This window comes from Sminthopsis crassicaudata, chromosome 2 (genome assembly GCF_048593235.1).
Source record: "Sminthopsis crassicaudata isolate SCR6 chromosome 2, ASM4859323v1, whole genome shotgun sequence".
Lineage (NCBI taxonomy): Eukaryota > Metazoa > Chordata > Mammalia > Dasyuromorphia > Dasyuridae > Sminthopsis > Sminthopsis crassicaudata.
The window spans coordinates 149,778,449-149,800,233 of NC_133618.1; the positions used below are offsets into that span (position 1 = coordinate 149,778,449).

General features: G+C 34.9%; 1 protein-coding gene across 4 annotated transcripts in view; it reads left to right on the forward strand.

Moving 5' to 3' along the window:
* Positions 1–21,785, forward strand: part of ACOXL (acyl-CoA oxidase like) — a 508,474-nt gene that overhangs the window by 328,762 nt on the left and 157,927 nt on the right. For all 4 annotated transcript variants that reach the window (XR_012486063.1, XM_074287671.1, XM_074287673.1 and 1 more), the window contains exons 13-14: positions 4,708–4,797; positions 20,459–20,568. Coding sequence is in view for 3 of the 4 variants with exons in the window: in XM_074287671.1 (XP_074143772.1) it covers positions 4,708–4,797; positions 20,459–20,568 (200 nt within the window). In the remaining variant the exon portion in view is untranslated. The remainder of the gene's footprint in view (positions 1–4,707; positions 4,798–20,458; positions 20,569–21,785) is intronic.

Sequence of the window (21,785 nt, forward strand, 5' to 3'; positions counted from 1 at the left end):
TCTAATTAACCTGAGAAGAGACTTGACAAATTCAAAGGATATGAAAATAATTTTAAAAATTAAATTAAAGGGCAGTCTCTGACAAATGTAGTATGGCTGAAAGAATACCAAGTCTTGGAGTTAGAAAACCTAACAGAGTCTCTCACTGACTGTGTGACTGGGGACAAATCACAAGATTTAAGGTTTAACTTAAGACCTAGTTGATTTGTCTGTAAATAAGGGTAATTTAAGGGAATGAAAGTGACTGCAGCAGGACAGAAGCAATCTGAATGAAAGACTTAGCCAATTTCTAGAGCTCTATGAGTCTAGAGAAGATGGAGTTTGACTCCTCAACATGACAGATTTTGAAAATTGAAAGGCTCTTGTTATTGTTGTTGTTATTGTTTATCTTCATTCTCAAAGAGGACCAATGACATCAGGAGAATGATGTCTTGATCTGCCAGTGAATTGGATTTAAGTGAGACAGAGCTGTGCAAAATCATCAGCTTTACTCTCTCCTGAAGAATCATTGGAATCCAGTGGCAAGACATAAGTTAAGATGACTGGCAATGATCCAATAAAAGGAAATTTTTGGCTTAGTGGAATAATCTTTAGCTTTAGATTCAGCGGACCTGGGTTTGAGTTCCAGCCCTAGCATTTTCTATCTCTGTCATCTTGAGTCAATCTCTTCATTCTTTGGCATTCAGTTTCTTCATCTCCAAGTAGAGCAGATGGTCTATAAGAGCACTCCAACTCTAAAACCCCATGAGCTTTTGACCTCAAGGGCCATCTAGTTCAACAGTCTGTATTTTACCAAGAATATCTTTAATGGCATCCTGACAAATAATGAATCCAGACTGCTTGAGGACCTCCAAAGAGAGGGAGGTTGTCTTGCCTCTAACTCCCAAGGTAGTTCATTCTACTTGTAAACATTTTGTTTAGTGGGTTTTCTTATGATATAAATTTGCCTCTTTGAATCTTCTTCCCCTTGCTTTTATTCTCAAAGAGGACCATGAAATCAAGGTGGTGCAAGTGACATTCAAGTGAATTGGATTGAAATGAGAGGGCTATGCAAAGTCACCAGCCTCACTCTCCTCCAGAGCCATCTGGGTCCAGTGGCAAGAGATAGATTAGGACAACTGAAGATGGTCCTGGATGCAGTGGGAGATTGTGGCCTTTTTGAGCTATGGTCTTTCCCAGGTTTCAGTTTGACCAATCTAATACCTATTCAGTGATTAAGACAAGGTGGAAAATGGGGCAAAAAAAAATGACCTCTTTTACCTATTCAGAAAAATAAAATCAATCTGGGAGGGTACAACCCTCAGAGTTTCTTGCTAAAACAGAAACAGTTGGTATTTACATTTATTATAAGGCAATAAAGACCTGGGACCTATTATTGGCCAATCAATGAGAGCCAGTATGATTTGGGTTTAAGATATGGTCATACAGGACAGCTAGGTGGGACAGTAGATAGAGCACCAGCCCTGCAATCAGGAGGACCTGAGTTCAAATTTGATCTCAGCCACTTAACACTTCCTAGCTGTGTGACCCTGGGCAAGTCACTTAACCCCAGCCTCAAGGGGGGAAAAAAAGATATGGTCCTGCCCTTTTTGTAGCAGCCTCCTTAGGTGTCATAAAAATCCAATCAAGCAATCACAAATTCATCAGAATATTAAAGGATGGTAGATTAGGTGACCCTATTATGATTTTATGATTGGGCAAAAGGCCCTCTTTCTTCTAAAATACCTTTTTCAAATGCTTGATAATACTTGAGAGGAAACAAAATGATGCATAGGAAAAACATCTAACTTATAGGAAGAAGAACTGGTCTCAAGTTTAGATTCCAGCACTTTTGATAGGCTTAATTTTCCAGCTTCAGTTTCTGCCCTTTGAAAATTGAGATAATCCTTACTATAGCTACCAGATGGGGCTACTATGAGGATTGAATTACATAATGTATCTATAATATTTGTGGAACTATAAATCAATATGTGATATAAGGGATTATTATTATTGAGGATATAGTAATCTGAGTTCTTGTTAGATATTGGCCTAGTTTGATTATTTGGAATGAAATATAATTAAGTGATATTGAGCTGGGGATCACTATTTGTCCATTTTATAGAAACAACTGCATTTTTATTGGCACAGCAAACGCATTTATTAAGTGACTATTAAGTGTAATGTCCTGAGAGAGTTGCAAATTTTATGTAAAACACGATCTCTGCCCTCTTGGAACTTATAATCTAGTAGGGAAGTAACACATAAAGATAGCTACAATTAGGATTGCTTCAAAGGAATTCAAAGCAGAGTATTATGTGAAGACTAAAGGGAAATATCATTATTGAGAGGGGGAGGTCACAAAATGGGAAGGGATCCTGGTGGCAGAGCAGAGATGGTATGGCATATAATGCTTAATAAGGCAGGCAGTTGTGATACAGTGGAAAGAATACTATGAAGTCACAAGTCCTGAATTTAAGTTTGCGGCAAATAGGTGGTGTAGTGACTAGTGTTTGGCTTGGAATAGTTCAAATATGGCCTCAGGTAAATCACTTAACTTTGTTTGTGTCAGGCCTTTATCTGTTAAGTGATTTGAAAAAAAAAAACAACTTTCGACCTCATCCAGTCCATTGGTGTCATACTTGACAGAAATGGAGGGGTTACCATTTATAAATATACCTGTAGCTCACATAGTGCTTTAGTTTTAAAATGTAAGTTGTGTATGTTTTGCTGCATTTTTATTTATTTTGTTAAAACATTTACCAATTACACTCGACACTCCACACTGTTGTAGGGTGGACATTATGTTAAACACCTTTGATTTGGTCTAAACTTCCATCCCAAAATAAAAGAAGGCTCTCAGAAAGAAGGTCACACAATTAATAAGTTGCAGAAATAGGATTTGAACTTGTCTTTCCACTAAATCTCACTATCCTCTTCATATGAGATAATATATGTAAAGTAACTATTGACTTTATAATAGAAATCTTCAGGCCTATCAATCAGGATTAAGGTTTATAATACAAACATCCTGGGGAGAGACGGTTGTGATTGAAATTGACTCTAAGTTATCAATATCCTTTGATCTTATTGGGAAACAAATTTTGATAGGAACATCTGGGAGGAGGGTATGGAGGGCTGGGAAAGTAAGGGAGTCAGAAAGTGGTGTGGTGAAGAACAGACTAGAATGGGATCTCCAGAACCTTTGGTCTCAACTCACCAGTTTTTCCTGGTATAAACACTAGTTTTATTTCAATTGCTGATTCTGCCGCTCAGACACAGAAGACAGTAGCCCCCAGAAATTCTCTTGTTGATTTCAGGAAGTTTGGAACTGAAATCAGTGCCAGGATTACAGGAAAAGTATTGCCATAACCAGGGAATCTTCTTTAACAATGGTAATATGTGGTAATAAGTTAGCTGCTTTCTCTTCCTTTCTTATTTATTATCCAAAGGTATGAGTTGATTTGTTTTTCCTCCAGAGGCAGCAATACCTCCTCTGTGGTTCACTGGATAGAGAAGAATCATGGCTTAATAGAAAAAGTGATGAATTTTCCTAAAACACCTGAAATCATGAGTTTGAGTCCTGGTTCTAAACTAGGCTCTACAACCCATGTGACTTTGGATATAAATAACTCAATTTCTCTAGATTTGCTTATATGTAAAATGAATATATTGGATTAGATTGCCAGATCTTGATCCCATGAAGACATAATTCCCTGACATTTGAATGTCCATGGAATTTGAATGTTTTCAGGGAAGGATGAAAAATGTTTAGAAGAATTTGTTGAATTTTCATGTTATTCATATGAGTTAATATTGTAATTTCATCCTTCTGAATCTTTCTTCCAATCCAAACATACTTTTTTCCTCTTTGGCTCTGACTAGGATCCTACCACAAATCCTCCACTGGAAGTCCACCACAAGTACTTAAGGGATCTTCTAATTCTCTTAACTTTGGACCTTGCATGCACATTACACAGAATATCCATCAGTTGATTGAAGAAGTATTTATTAAGATACAAAAATGATAAATACTCCTTACCCACTAGGAAATTACATTCTGCTGAGATGATGATAGAGCATATTTGTAGTTCAGTCATATTTGACGCTTCATGAACCCATGGAACTTAGCATGAATTTTCTTGGCAAAGATACTGGGATGCCTTGTCATTTCCTTCTCCAGAGAATAGAGATTAAGTGACTTGCCCAGGGTCACACAGCTAGTAAGTGTCTGAAGCTAGATTTGAACTCAGGTTTTCTGGACTTGGTGTTATTTTCACTGAGCTACCCATATATAGATAAATAAATTGGAAATATATACAAGATAAAAAGTTATATAAGGGTAATTGCACTCATAACAACCAGTTACGGAAAAGCCTATGCTTTGGGAAAAAAAAATAGGGATTTCAAGAATCAAAGGTGAGGAGAGAGGGATTCTCTGTATAGTTGTTAGAAGTAGAATTTAATGTGTGATGAGCCGCAGGCAGGTCATTCATCCCTTGGCTTTACCATCTGGACATTCCATCTTTTTTTTCTGTCCCTAAGCTTCTCTGATGATATCCTTTACAATGTGGATCAGCAATTTTCAAATCTAGCATCATTAGTAATAAAGATAATAGTCTCAAAAATAAATCTGGGGAATGATATACACACAGCCTCAGCCTAATAAGTAAAATGAGCATGTATGTAACCAATAATATGTTTATTTTTTTTTCCTTCTGGAAAAAGGGCTACATGATGGAAAATCGGATCTCAGGCTTAAAATGCGACTCAGACGTTTTTGTGACCTTTGAAGGCGACAATGTGGTTATGCTCCAGGTAAGGTTCCAAAGACATTCACTTCTCATAAGTTGTCTAACTTGTAATAACAAAGCGTCCCTGAGATGCAGAGGTGTTCCACGTGTTTTGTCTGTCTGAGATTTCATCATTCCCTTTGGCAGCTTCTAGCTTGGGCATCATTTGATATTTACAGTATGTGATGGTGGATTAGGACTGTTCTCTTCCAGCTGATCTTTTGATGTTGAATTAGATCCACTTGTGATAGGAAAACTGCTTGTGCTGCATCTCCAGGCAGATTCTCTGGGCACCAACATTATTCCCCGAGAGTTTGTCAGGCACTTCTGTAAGGTGATTAGAGCTCAGTTACACACACTGAAACAGTAAACTACTAATTGGTTCCCTGGTGGCAAAACCAAGTGAATTTAGCTTCCAAAGGGACCCAGTATTTTTTTAAAAAGCCTTCATTAATTTTGCCTGAATTAATTCAGAATGTGTGACAATTTGACCTGTGTGGAGCTGCTTTATTTGTAAAGACAAGAGTTCATAAATAAAATATGACTTTAGGAACTAGAGGGTCCTAGAAAAAGAAGGTTGGTCTTGGAATTAAAGACTCTGGGTTTGAATCCTACTTAAGTCTTCCAATTACTACATGTATAATCATGGGTGAGTCATGGGGCCTTCATGTCTTCATCAGTAAAGTGAGAGAGTAAATTCGATGACCTTTGAATGTTCTTTCTAGCTCTGAGCCTATGATCCAGTCATTCTATGTTTGATGGATTAGAGAAATTGAATATGGATTTATTAAGTTGTAGTTAGGCAATCAATGAGGCTCCATGATGCCTAACTAGGACATTTGTGCTGCAAAGCTTCGACCACAAACTCTGGCTCATGGTCAGCATGCAATGGCCTTCCTGTGTGATTCATTGTCAAAGACTAAGACACTCTTACCACAAGGTTGAAAAGAAAGCCCAGCGAAAACTGGGGACATTGGAACTATGCTTTGAAAGAAAATAGGGATTTCAAGAATTAGAGATGAGAAGAGAGGACATTCTCTGGATAGATGGCAGGAACTGGAGTATCATGTGTGATGAATCACAGGTAGGTCATTCATCCTGTACTTTCACCATCTGGCCACTCTACCATTTTTTGGGAAAACTCACACTGCCTAAAATATTGACATTAGGTATAGGGGCCCAGGAAAGCAACAGGAAGAATTGGGAGTCTTTACTCTGAACCACTGCGAGAGCATCTTGCAATTACTGCTATGTGGTAGGAAAAGAGAAATGAATTAGAATGTATAAAAAGTAGAAATTGCTAGTAGATAGATTATGTGTGGATTAAGATTAAAAAGAAAAAGTAAGAGAAACAACTTCATGGGAAAATTATGTAATGCTTTAACTTTGCAAATTGCTTTACAAATGTATCTTACTTGAGCCTCACAACAAACCTATGAGGTAAGTCCTACAATTACTATTCTTTCCATTTTATAGATGAGAAAACAGACTGAGAGAGGTTATCAATACATTATAATAGAAAGAGTACAATTTTGGGGGATCTGAAGGCCTAGATTCATATTTTCTATCACTGACTTAAAGGAAATAATTTTTCTCAGCCTCAGTTTTTTCATCTCTAAAATGAAGGGGTTGCATTAGCTATCCCCTTCTCAGCTAAGGTCTTATATTCTGTAAGAATACTTCTCCTAGTTCTTCTTTAATCTTAGTGCCTTCCCTCTGAGATTACCCTCCATTTGTGATATATGTATATTTTCTTTGTACATAGTTGTTACATGTTGACTCCCCCATTAGATTGTAAGCTCCTTGAGGACAGAGACTATCTTTTTTTGCCTTTTTTTTAATATCTCTAGTGCTTAGCACAGTGCTTGGCACATAGCTAATAATTGTTGATTTTACTTTAAGCTTCTTTTTAGCTCTAAATCTATGATCTTATGACATATCAAAAGTGATGCAGCTAATGTGTCTTAGGTAGGATTCAAATTAATTTCTTCCTATGTAAATCTGTCCATGTCACTTCTTTCTCAAAACTCTAATGCTCTTTATTAACTCTTAGATCAAGTCTTCTGCTTGACATTTTCTTTATAACCATGCCCCTTTCCTGTATTTCCAGTCTTAAAGGTTAATCTCCTCCACATACTCTCTGATCCAGAGCATTGACCTGCTCACATTTCCTCAAATGTAACATACCATTTCTTGTTACTATGTTTTTTCACTGCCTGGCTATCATTATTAGGATGTGTGATCCCCATAATCTTAGTTTCTCTGGCTTCTTTAAATATTCAGCTCAAATTTTATCATCTACAGTAGCTGTTTGCCTCAGTTACTACTTTACATGCTTTCCCCTACTCAGATGACTTACATTGACTCTGAAATCTATTTTTGTGTGTACTTATTTTTATGTGGTCTCTTCTATTAGAATATAAGCTCCTTGTGTATGGGAACTATTTTTAACTTTCTTTGTATTCGCAAAACTTAGCATAGGGACTTTGCACAAAATAAGTACTTAATATGTTGCCATTGACTGACTTGATATGAAGAAGCTTGGTTTTATTTAAAGTACACAATTTTCCAAAGGCAATCCAGGTTTCTGTTCCCCTTTTAAATTCTGGGCCCAGTTTATGAGTGGTATATATCCAGAATATGGGCCTACTCTTTATGCTGTCCATTCATTTGCAAACTATTATCTGGATGGTATAAAAAAATCTTGTTTTTTCAAGGGTGGATTTCATATTTTTCTTGTATATTTTGCCCTCTTATCTCCAGCATAATGATAAAACATAGGAGTCCTTAATAAATTATTGTTGGATAAGATTAAATAATTAGGCCAATTTCTTTTGAAATTAGTATTTTTTGCCAATATGTATGATTTCATTCAAGTAGGAAGTTTCTGATATGGATAGTCCCTCTACTGATATAGATGAGGAGCTCATTAATAACCTATAATCTTTAAGAGTTCCTGTGGACATTGAGAGATTTATAAAACTTGTTGTGGTCGTATAGCTTATCTGGGTCAAAAGCAATATATAAACTCCTATCTTCCTGACTCCAAGCCTGACCTTCTTAATGCTTTGCCATGCTAGCTACTTCTCAGGATAATTCCTGAAAGCTTTTCAGGATCCCTATGCTATTCTGGGGTTCAATGCAATCAGTATTAGATCCACAAATAACAACAACTAAGGACCTCATCATCTAGAAAGAATCCTTCTTCCATTGGGACTCTACACAGACTATATTCTGTGATGATGGCAAACCCCTTTGGCAAGTATGTCTCTTTCTTATTTGTTGCTTGATATTAAGAATCAGAGAGTTGTTTAATCAAAATACCTTTGTTGCCACATTGCTTGGGGAACCTGAATTTTGGTGTGCTTTCTACAGAATAAGTCTACAAACATTAAGTATAGTGGGATTTTATTCTCCATACCTAGAAATCAATCAGGTGACTGTAAGGATGTCTTCTCTACAATATAAATTTCTCTGTCTCCTTTTTCAAATCTGTTCTTGATGCTTGGGTTGATCATTCTCATAAAAATTATGTAAAGTTTTTAAAGTAGTTTCAATAATTCTCAATAACTTTTCTGTAATGATAATATCAGATATTTTCCCAAACCTTTGGTTTCTTTCCTGTTCTTTAAGAAATTTGGAGAAGCCATTCCTCTAGACCCACAAATGACTTTTCTTTCAGAGAAGACCGTCTCTGGGTACAATTGATCCAGTGTTGCTACTCTTTTGAGCTTTGTTTTCTTCAATATCATTTTCATTTCATTAGATAGAAAATCAGGGGCTATGACACAAAGAGTTCAAATGCTAGAGGATTACTGTTACTAGGAGACAAGGATTTGTTATAGAAATTTTTAAAAAATTTGTCATGTCTTTTTTGTTCTCTTTCTGATAAATGCCCTTAGGATTATTTTGCTTTGTTGGATCTCTCACCAAACAATTGCTCATTGTTTATGAGGCAAAACTATTGATGATATGCTATCATCCTCTTCTACAAAGTTTTACAAAATTAGCTAATATTTTATGTGCTTATTTGTTGCCAATCTTTCAATTTGGAAAGATCAAATGTATTCTGACTGAGTCCTCCAGGTTCTTGGAATCTCATTGTTGTAAACTTCCATAAGAAATAATGATAGTCAGAATCAATGTGTGTTTTTTTAATCCAATTTTTATTTTTTTTGCACCAGTAAATTATTTAAATAGGTCATTTGGATTGCCTCAAATGTAGACCTAATCTCACATTTATTCTTCTAATTTATAATTTATTCTTATTTTGCTTAACTAATAACATTATTAGTCAGACCATACATAGATGAACAATTCAAAAATCATTCCCAAATCAGATCATCAGTTGTTTCCTATCTGTTGGAATCAGTTTCGATTTTTTGTGACCTTTTTTTAGTGGTTATCATGTCTCAAGCCTCCAACTTTTTTTATTTAAGAAAATAGATATTTGACTATAGGACAATCTAAAAGCTATTGGATTTTTTTCTTTTCTTATTGTTAAATCACGTTTTCCAACATAATTTTCATCATCATTTCCTGTGCCCATTTTTACATCAGAGTCACCAAATAAAGGTATATTTTTGTTTAATTTGAAAGGTCTTATTGATTTCTTCACAGAATTTTTATACCTTCTCATCCATTGTGAAACCAAAATATAATTTCTTAGGTTTTTCCTCTCTCAATGTTCTCTTCAGTACTAAACTATGCTTCACTAGACTGGTTTCCTAGATTTCTTTTCAAGAATATACTTTATTTAACATATACTGCTACACATAATCTTTTACCTATTTTGTTCCTTTTAAATAAAATTTCAGAGCCATAGGCAGTTTCATTTCACCAACTCCTAGTGAAACCAATAGGGGTGAATTTGCCTTCTTGCAGTAAGATCAATGGTTCCTCTTGCTTGTTGCATAAGCTTTGAGTATTTGTGTATACACATGGGAAGCTGTGGGCTTTGCTAATTTTCTTTCTAAGGTGTTTTTTCTCTTTTGAATTCTGAGTATCTCAATTGTAATTCTTCCTGTTTTACTGGATCTCCCCTTTTTGGTCTATAACTTGGAATATATCTGGAGTCTGTCTTTTCTTTTCCCCATCCCTTTAACTTTACTACACTTTAAAGTAGATGTTTAAGACATTCAGAAAATATATCTTTTGAAGGTAACCCATCCCTGACTGGGAATCAGTTGTTCCCATATTTCCAGGCATGCATGATTCAGCTATTTGAATCTTACTTTCAGGTACCATCTACTTTTTGAACAATTTACTTTCCAAGATGCCCAATTGGTCAATATCAGATTCAAGATTTAATTAGTTTCTATACAGTAGTTTTGTTACATATAGGTATATCCCAGAAAATGTTGCCCCTTTATCCAATGACTTCATTAACACCTCTTAGCTATACTGCATGTGAACTCACTGAGTCCTGCTGTAATATTGCTCAGCCCATCACTTATTTATAGCAATGATCAGAACCTGCCCTCCTGTAGCATTTCAAACTAGTGGCTTATATATATAGTAATACATTTTAGTTACCATGTAATTCTATTGTTGCTATTGGTTTTGATGGTTGGTTTCTGTTGTTATTTTTATAGTGAGCCAACTGATAAAGCAATCTAACAAATTAGATACAAAGACAAAAATGAAATAATTCTTTCCCTATGCCATGTTGGCTATTTTGCTGTAATCATTATTTGTGTCCTATTACCCCTATTAGATTGTAAGCTCCCTGAGCTCAATTATTTTTTTATTCTTCTCAGCACCTAACCACAATAATTTGCACATAGTAAATACTAAAGGAATTAAATGAAGCTAGTTAGATCAATTTCCATTCTTCTTTGTCTAGAAGAAGAAATTGGGAAATTTTGGCCTGGATGGAACTACAAAAATAGAGATACAGTTGGCTGGGTTTCATTTGGTGCTCTTTAGGACTTAATCTATGCTTTGATTCAGTTAATTCCTTGGCTTAATGCAGCAGTTAAACATTCATCTGAAATGCTGAGTTATCCTGAACTTTAAAAAATTATGTTAGTTCTTTGTAAATTTGTAGGGATCTAACTTAACTACTGGTGCTAAGAAACAGTCAACTTTGGGAGCAGCTAGAAAGAGCAGTGAATAGAACACTAGTCCTGAAGTCAAGAGAACCTGAATGACACTTACTAGCTATGGGACCCTGGGTAAGAGGCTTAACCCTGATTGCCTCCAAAAAAGAAAGAATCAACTTTGAATTCCAAAAATTAAATAAACTTTGGGCTCTTGAAAGGATAGCTAACACACTGGTTGGCAATCAAGATTAAAAAAATATTTTGGCAGGCTATAATACTGAAATCAAATGTAAAAGAAAAAAAATTAATACATAAAGGCTAAATGTTCAGGCTTAACCTATATTTAAAAAAAAATCAACTTGCTTAGTACAAGATAAGTAAGGCATAGCTAGATAGCAACTGCTATCTGGAGATTTTAGTAAACCACCAATTCACTGACTCAATAATATGTTATGACAATAAAAAATAATGCAATCCTAGAATAAATTAAGAGAGATATTATATCTAGGAATAAATGTACTCTGTCCTAGATCACATCTGATTTATTATATTTTTATTTTCTACAGCACATTTTTTTTCAAGTTTTGGTTAAAACAATTTTTAACTTTTTTTTTTTTAAATTTTGAGTTCCAAATATTATTCTTCCTCTCACCTCTCCCTAAAAGAGTGAGTAATCAGTATAGATTATACATGTACAATCATGTAAAACATTTCTATATTAGTCATTTTGTATAAGGAGATTTAAATAAAAAAGAATGAAATACAGTGAAAAAATAGCGTGCTTCAGTCTGTATTCAAACAGTATCAATTTTTTCTCTGGAGGTGAATAGTAGGCTTTATCATAAGTCCTTTGGGATTGTCTTGGATCATTTTATTGCTGAGAATAGCTAAATCATTCACAGTTCTTCATCGTACAGTAGTATTGTTACTGTGTAAAACATTCTGTTTTCATTCACTTCATTTTGAAATGTAAGTTTTAACAGGTTTTTCTAAAATCTGAAATCACCCTGCCTGTCATTTCTTATAGCACTCCATTACATAGAGTAGAGGTATATTGATAAATGTTTAACAATCAGTTCCCTCGTGAAAAAATGAACACAGATACCCTTTTAAGTATGTCATTGTTGTTCAGTTGTTTCAATTATGTTCAACTCTTTGTAACCCCATCTGGAGCTTTTTTTGGGCAAAAGTACTGAACTCGTTTACCATTTCTTTCATGAGTTAATTTTACAGATGAAGAAACTGAGGCAAGCAGGGCTGAATGATTTGTCCGGAATCACATAGTTAATAAATGTCTGAAGCCAGATTTGAACTCAGGACAGCGAGTCTTCCTCACTCCAGGTTCACACCTAAATATTCCAATTTAAAATAAAATCTATACTATCCACATTTTCTCCATCACTTTCTTACTAACTGTAAATTCTTATACTGAAATTTTAATGATAAACTGTGGTTTAACCTGGTTCCAGCAAACCCATGCATAGAGATGAGGATTGGATCCACAATTTTCATACTTTGTGTAGGACATGCAAACACTTTGGCCCTGCTGTTTTTCCTTTAAATTATGATTTCTCTCTTATACTTAAAATTCTCTTATTTACAAACATTTAGTAATCAATAATCAAGGCACAATTTTAATTTCCTATGGTATAAAGGAAATTAGTCTGCAGTATTCCTTCTCTTTAAGAGATGAGACTTTCTTATTCATCTTTGAATTCCTCATAATTCCTAAACTATTTTAGGCAGTCAATAAATATTATTGAATGATGAGTATAAATGTAGAAATGAAATCCACAGATAATTCCTAAACCTCCCAAAGTCTCCTTTCAAAGCTCCTTTACCTTAAGGACCTTAAAATGACCCAAAAGCATAAATGTTTCCATGGAAATATCTTTTGGTCAATGTGAATACTCTGTGGGGTAATGCAAATTAAAATGCAATATCACAAATAATACTGTGGGGATGGATTGTAATATAAAAGAGAAGGACAAGCAAAGACACAAGAAGACTAAAATTGTGATTCACAAATTTGGTAACTTACAAAGTTTGGTAACTTTGAATCACTAAGTCATTCATTCATTCTACAAATATTTATTAAAGACCTATTGGATTTAGGTGCTGTGGAAAAAAGACCAAAAAATGATATATGTCCTCCCTTCAAGGAGTTTTTTTTCAATGTGGGGGGAAAGCAATATACACACCAATATGTATATTATAATTACAAAGTCATTTATTTCATTGTGGGAAGATTTCACGTTTGGAATTCCCCTCAGAATACACATACCTGACTAAGAACCTCTAAAACATTCTTTACAGATTTCATTGGCTCCTATTTGAAGATCTTCCCTTATGAGAGCTCACTATCTTATGTATCTGTTCATTTTCCCCTTGTATTGTTCTAAATGGTTATGACATATATTTTCCTGACCCCATGCTAAAATTTGCCTCTGAGACTTATGAACTTGGCTGTTGGATTACTAAATTTTAAAACATAAAACTTTCCTTCTAATTAAATTATTAAGTAAGAACAGAAATAGCATTGGCAAGAGGAAGGAGAAGAAACTGGAAGAAGGCAAACAAATGGCAAGGCAGAGAAGACTGAGTAGTGGTTGTTGGTAATATTTGGAATAGTAATTTGCTTAATCATCAGAAGGCATGCTTGCCAGCCAAATGACCTCCTCACCAATTTAGCACATAGTGGAGATTTAATGAAGGTTTATTCACAGACTGACTAAATGGGAGATCCAAACTGAAAAAGAGGAGAGAAATGAGAAATGGGGAAGGAAGGTGGCCTATCTTTCTTCCCACAAAATGCTTACTATGTGACAAGCACACAGTGTTGCAGAGGTGCTAGAAATACAAATTATTATAAGGCAGTTTTATGCATGGGTAATTTTACAGCATTGACAATTGCCAAACCTTTTGTTCCAATTTTTCCCCTCCTTCCCCACACCCCTTCCCTCAGATGGCAGGTTGACCAATACATGTTAAAGTATAAATTAAATATAATATATGTACAAAAAGAATCAGACTTTGAAATAGTGTACAATTAGCCTGTGAAGGAAATCCAAAATGCAGGCAGACAAAAATTAGAGGGATTGGGAATTCTATGTAGTGGTTCATAGTCATCTCCCAGAGTACTTTCACTGGGTGTAGCTGATTCAATTCATTACTGCTCTATTGGATCTGATTTGGTTCATCTCATTGTTGAAGAGGGCTTCGTCCATCAGAATTGATAATCATAGTATTGTTGTTGAAGTATACAATGATCTCCTGGTCCTGCTCATTTCACTCAGCATCACTTTATGTAAGTCTCTCCAGGCCTTTCTGAAATCATCCTGCTGGTCATTTCTTACAGAACAATAATATTCCATAATATTCATATACCACAATTTATTCAGCCATTCTCCAACTGATGGGCATCCACTCAGTTTCCAGTTTTTGGCCACTACAAAGAGGGCTGCCACAAACATTCTTGCACATACAGGTCCCTTTCCCTTCTTTAAGATCTCTTTGGGATATAAGCCCAGTAGTAGTACTACTGCTGGATCAAAGGGTATGCACATTTTGGTAATTTTTTGAGCATAGTTCCAACTCATTCTCCAGAATGGATGGATGTATTCACAATTTCACCAACAATGAATCAGTGTCCCAGTTTCCCCACATCCCCTCCAACATTGCACATTATCTTTCCCTGTCATTCTAGCCAATCTTACAGGTGTTTAGTGGTATGTCAGAATTGTTTTAATTTGCATTTCTCTGGTTAATAATGACTTGGAGCATCTTTTCATATGGCTAGAAATAGTTTCAATTTCTTCGTCTGAGAATTGTCTGTTCATGTCCTTTGACCATTTATCAGTTGGAGAAGGGCTTGATTTCTTATAAATTAGAGTCAATTCTCTACATATTTTAGAAATGAGGCCTTTATCAGAACTTTATGACTGTAAAAATGTTTTCCCAGTTTATTGTTTCCCTTCTAATCTTGTCTGCATTAGTTTTGTTTGTACAAAAACTTTTGAATTTGATATAATCAAAATTTTCTACTTTGTGATCAAATAATGATCTCTAGTTCTTATTTGGTCATATATTCATTCCTCTTCTACAGGTCTGAGAGGTTAGCTATCCTATGTTCCTCTAATTTATTTATAATCTCATTCTTTATGCCTAGGTCATGAACCCATTTTGACCTTATCTTGGTGTATGGCGTTAAGTGTGGGTCATTGCCTAGTTTGGCAGTTTCTATTCTTAAAGAACTCATATTTTGACTGGAGAGATAGCACATGTAGGGGAGTTCAGCTGAAGGTAAGACCTAGTGGTCTTTTGGGTTCCATGAGAACACTGATGGCAAGAATTTATTGTCTTTAGGATTAGTGTGACGAGGCAGATAGAGAGAAACTGCTAATAGACATGAATAAAAACTCCCATTTTTAAGAACAGAGAAGTTATAATAAAAGTCTTAAGCAATTTAATAAAGTTTTTTTTTTTAAATAAGGCATTTTAAAAGAAGTATGAGACAGTCTGCTGACTTTCCTTCCTTTCTGCCTCCCTTTCTCCCTTCTTCTTTCTCTCCCTCCCTTTGTTCCTCCCTGCCATAATCATGGTGAATATATCTATCACAGTAGTTCTATCTGTCCAGGAAGAAACTTTAGTAGAATCAGATGTTAGTTAAAATGTACTACATTACTTTCTGTAGGAAACTTTTAATTATTGAGTTGGGTGATTTTTCAATCAGAACTCCGTTTTTAACAAAATTATTGTTTCCTTGAATCATTTCTGGTTAAGTGGTGGTGATGATGATGATAGAGTTTTGAATGCAAAAGTTAAGATTCTTCATCAAACCATATATTTGCTGTATTTTATACAGGCCCTGTTTATTTGTGATGAAAACTGTTTCTAGAAGGCAAATAATAAAACAGTTTTCTCAATAAAAAGCTCAAGGATGAAGTATTGCATACCCTAACAATCAGTTGTGATCCCTTTGCTTAACTACTTGTCTTTTTTTTTTTAAGTAGAATTCAATGGATTTAGAGACTATATCAGGAAATAATATATAAAAACAGCAATTTTAAAAAATATTGGTTAGAAAAATAATTTCAATATTTTGTCTCTCATAGTGGGGAAAAATCACTCTTTTCAGAAAAACACAAAAAGCACGTGGCTCTTTAAGCCAAAGGGAACATTTAGAACAAATGAGATGCAAAGTATTTCATGTGTACTCTTGTTTTAAGAAGTGAATTAAATTGAATAATTTTTAGAAAGGAAGTGACTTTAGGGATCACCTGGACAAACCTACTCTGTCCCATTTTACAAATGAGCAAACGAGGCCCTGAGAGAGTAACACATATTGTCATTTTCTTATTTTAAAGATGTTTTTATTGATATTGTATGTTTCTTAAACATACATCACCATAGTAGCCCATGTATCTCTCCCCCTTCCTCTCCCAGGGAGCCATTCTATATGACAAAGAGTATTTTTGGAGAGGAAAAAAATCAGTAGAAGTGATCTTGTACATTGAAAAAGTTAGAAAACATATGCAGTATGTAACATGTGTATATCTTCTACCCCATGAAAGGATAGGTTGGGGGTGTTTTTTCATGTTTTCATTCAAGTTCTATTTGCTCTTCATTATTATGTTACATTTACTTTTGTTGTTCTTTTATATTGCCTTTTTCCTTTTATATTGTAGTTACTGTGTATATTTGTCTTTTGGTTCTACTTACTTCACTCAGCATTAGTTCATATAGATCTTTCCATGCTTCTATGTATTTATCACACACATAATTTCTTGTAGCCCAGTAACCTTCCATTACATTTATGTACCATAATTTGTTTAGCTATTCTCTTTCTTTCCAATTCTTACCCATTACCAAAAAGTGCTGCTATAAATATTTTGAAGTATGTGGAATCTTATTTTCTTATGGCTTCCTTGAGGTATAATGTAATGTTCTCTATTGGTTCGTTTTCTTGGGGTCTCTGGGAGCAGCTTTCCTTTCAGTTCAGTAATCACCACACGGGTAGCCAGGTGTTAAAGTCCAAATCCTTTATTGTCTCTTTCTAAGTCCTGTCTCCTTTCCTGGGGCCCAGTTAGCTTTCTTAGAGTCTTGTCTCTCTCCTTGGTTCCGAGAGCTTGAGCTCCCACCTGCCTTCTCTGGCTTCTGAATCTCCCCAAATAAATCCTGGCTAAAGCTCCTAGTTTATATGCTCTACATTGTGTATAAACCAATCATTATATCACTAGGAAACCATTATTTGTTGTAAGATTAAATCAATCATGCTGAACCATGATAAACTAGATGGTTACATTGCCTCCTCAATTCTACTGACTTAGTTCCTTGTTTCAAGTTCAGAGTTCTGGCCCATAACAATATAAATCCTCGGATTCAAAGTCTATATCTGATCAAAGGATATAGACATTTTAATAATTTTGTTTGCGTACTCCAAATTTATTTCCAAAATGGTCAGACCATTTCACAATTCCACCATTAATGTATTAGTGTGTTTATCTTTCCACAATCCCTCCAACATCAGCTATTGACATTATTTGTAATATTTGTGAATTTGTAAGATAAAAAATGAAACATTTTGATTTGTATTTATCTTATTATTAGTAGGCATTTTTTCATGTGGTTGTGAATAAGTTGTAGTACTTTTGAGAACTGTTTATATCTTCGACCATTTTTCTGTGGAGCAATGGCTATGTCTATCTATCTACCTATAGATATAGATATATAAATGTCTGTATATGTATGTTTGCCTGCTTGTGTGTGTATGGTTTACATATCTTGGATACCAAATTCCTTTCACAGAAATAAGATACAAATATTTCTTTTTTCCCATTTGAGTCTTCTTATCCTAAATGCATTAATGATGTCTCTCTAGAAGCTTTTTAGTTTCAGGTTCTCATTTCTACTATAAATACAGTTACTTTCATCTTTTATAAGGTGGCCCTATTCCTACTGGCTCTTTTCTCTATACCCCTGAGTCCCTTTCTCATTTGATATCTTGTTCCTTTTAGGGCTTTGCTTATTAATTCTTTTTTATTTCTAGCTTTTATCTAGTTTTATATATGTGTTTGTGTGTGTATATGTGTATATACACACTTCCCCTTCTTTTTGATAGATTCAGTAAACTTAGTCAAGTATATTACCTCTCCCTTTCTTTCCCTTTCAGCCAGTCCTGTTCCTTACTTTTGAAATTTAATTTTGTGTTCCTTTCCAAAAAAGTTTTCTCTCATTCTCTTCATTATCTATCTTTACTCTTGACTCCAGATCCCATTCTTTGAATTCATGACTTCTAAAATCATTTGATCTCTCTCTGTGAATTCTATTTGTAATCAAAACTTCTAAGATAGTCACTCCAGGCTCTTCAATCTAGGCACTGCCACTGCCTTGAAAGGCCTGCCCTGTGGATTCCTTTCTGAACAATATCAACTATTCCAAGTGTCTGAGAGGACATTACCCCATCACTGGGCATCTTTGTCACAATGCCCTTATTATCCAATCCACTTTTGATCTATATTCTCTCTTGTTGACCTTTTCCCCCTACATTTGCCTGGAAATCTCCTTGGATTCAAGTTATCTAGTTGCCAGTTGCTTCCAATGCTTCCAATTCCCTTTTTCCCAGGACAAGTAGATTTTTTTCAAACACCAAATCCCTCAGATCTCATCCAGTGTAAGGTTCTCCTCAATTTTCACCAATTCTCTTTCTTTACTCCTGGGAGCATTCATTAGTGAAATACCCTCCCACATCCGAAGTAAGGTCTTTTTCCTTTCCCTCCCTTTTCAATCTTTCTTCTTTCCTCCTCACTTTTTGTTAGGCTGTTCTCTTTCTGAGATTACAGAAGTCACCTTCCCCGCATTGCTAGCCTTTAATTTGATACCAGTGAGTAAATTATTTTTTTCCTACCTCCTGTTTCACCCTGTGTGCAATTAAAAAGCAGCTTTTATTGGTCATTCTGCTGCTGTTACTGTCCTTGCCTGCTATATTTATTTATTCCTTTGGTGTTTCCTTTGGTGTCTGAAAAGCAAATAACCTCTTCAGTTTTGGTTTTCTTTCTAAAAATATTTCAAATTCTTTATTATTAATGTCCATCTTTTGTCCTTAATGTTAAATTCAGATATGCAGAATAGGATAGCCTGAACTCCTGAGCTCCATAACTTTTGTAAACATATTATTCCATTTCCTCCTCTTTTCCTGTGGATACAGAATAGTCTTTTAATTTTCAAATTGTACTTTCCTTTGTATTTGAAGGTTTTTCTCCTCATAACTTAAAGAACTTGTTTCTGAATTTAATTATTAAATTTGATCACTATGTGCCTTAGAGTTTGCAACCTTGGGTTTTTTTTTCTGGAGGTGATCTGTTATTTCTTTCCATTGAAGTTTCATTTTCTGTTTAGATGTTCTGGGCAATTCTTTTCTAGTATTTCCTTCATTTTGGTGTTCAGGTTTTTATTCTGTCATGTTCCGTTTTTGAGTTCAGTCTATTTTGCTTGCATAGTGAGCATATTTTCTTTTCTTTTTTTGCTTCTTTTCTAGGTTGTCCTTCACTTCTGTGTATTTGCATTTCTAATGTATTTTTTTTCTCTTTTGTTTCTTTGATGAGGCCTGTCATTGCAAATTCAAACTTTTCTATTCCGTTCATTATTTTTGCTGAGCAGGACATGAATTTTGTGCTCATAAGTCTCATTTCTCTTTTAAACCACCCAGGAATAGCATGTGGTGCTTCCGTGTTCTCAAATTCCACAGGGTCCTCTGTTTCATCAAGCTCATCAAGTGTGGAATCATTTTCATTTATTTTGCAGTATTTATTCATAAATGCCTGAACTCATTTACTAGATCTGGAGGCCATATTTCTTTCTCTTGTTACTCTTTTTCTGGTTGATTTATTTATGTTCAAGGTCTTTGAGTTTTCTTCTTCCTGAAATCTTTGGTACTTTCAATCTTTCCCCCTCTAATTTCCTTATTATTCACTTCCCAATTCTCTCACCTCTAATTAGTCTCCTGCCATATTGGGCAATTCATGGTTCATCAGTCCAGGTCTCTTTCTCATGTCTGACTTTTAGGTTGTTGAAACTGATTCCCCCCTGCACTAAATGCTGTGCTTTTCTCTTCAAGTTTAGTATAGTCCTGACATGGTTTTGCTCTTCAAGGGCTAAGGCCAAGCTGATTCTTCTGGCCTGAGCAAACTTCCAAAGCCTAAAATTGGGATTTCCATGGCATTTGAAGGAGGGAGGGAAAATCAGGATATAAGGGTGGGTTTTGATGTAGGCCTGTGTCATGTCCTTGGTATTCTGATACTACCAGTAGGGAGGCTGTACCAGAAATGGGGGGGGGGGGAGAAGATTGAGCTCAGAATCATCAGAATTAAGCATCAGTTACTGAGGTTTTTATTAATTTTTTTTAAATTTCTGGGTCTCCTGGATCATAGAAACAACTGAAGTTGATTATCTTCAATGCACAATTTTTATTTTGAAGAGGATCTGTGAGGAGAAAATGTCTTGTTGTTTATGAGACCTAGAAGGATGTTCAGGCACTTTCAAAAAGATAAATATACTGCAACAAAGCACAATACCAAAAGCAACATCAGCATTTCTAAATTATTTGAGAACTGACCAGTTCTGAAATGTGAATTCTATGCACAGGTAGTGGTACGGGAACTCCTTGCTCAGTATACCAAACAATATGAAGAAAGACCACTTTTTGGCCTCCTTCGGAACTGGACAGAGTCTGTGAGTGACAACTTGAGAACCAGGTATGTAAAGTTAAAATTCACATAGTCAGCAATCTTCTGTTCACTTTCCCCTCTCCCCAAATAAAATGGAACTCAGTATACTACAATTTACTGTTACTCTCTTTTGGAGCTACCAGTCCAATTCTATTAACCCAGAAAGCATTTAATTTCATATTGTAAGAAAATTATAAGGCTAATATATATATATATATATATATATATATATATATATATATATATATATATATATATATATATATATATATATATGGCTAAATAATAGCTAAGTGCTAAGGACAATTGATATTGCTGGTTCAATGAGTTCTTCAGTGTTTGTACTCTCTCTACTTCTACAGAAGACAGCACATTCATGGCCTCCCACCCTGTGAAAATCTAGATATTTTTAAATCCAATTTAATCCCCTTAGTATTTACTAAGAGCCAATTTCTGGGTGCTGTTAAGTAGCAGGTATACAAAGATCTAACTAAGTATATTCCCTATTCTCTAGGAGATCATATTTTACAAGGATAATATATTTATCATATAGTCAATGAATAAATATATGTACAAATTAAACACATAGGTTTTAGCGGTGTATAGAGCTCATGAGAAAAACATAATAGGATATAAATATGGAAAGTGGGTTGGAGCCAGGTTGCAAAGATCTTCACATACCAGGCCTTAGAGAATCACCTAAGCCTCTTGAGTAGAAAAATATCACAGTTTAGTGCATATGATTTTTTTTAGTAATGTAGAGAACAAATTAGAGAGAAGAAACTGGATTCAAAGAGACGATTTCAGAGATTCTTAGGATAATACAAGTCAAAGAGCCTGAATTAGGTAGCTATATGAATGAAAAATTCTATAAGAATTAACTTGAAGCTCTGAAGGATTGCATTTTTTAAGATTTTTGTAGATGCCGGTGGGGTGCTCATGCTTTCAGTTCTTTATTTTTCATTATTGTTATGGTATTTAACTGGCCTGCTTCTTTCACTGGATATGTCTGTTCTTGATGCAACCTTTGGTACCTTTTCATATATATTATTAATCATGTACTGTTGATTACTTATACTCATGATAGGTAGATAGGAGGAAAAATGAAGGGAAGGAGGAAGGAAGGAAGGAAAAAGAGAAGGAAGAAAGAAAGCAAAGAAGCATATTAAGTATTGACTTCATTATTCTAGGTAGCGTGTGCCTTTCTATTTATCTTTGGATCAGCTGTGATTTGATTATCCTGA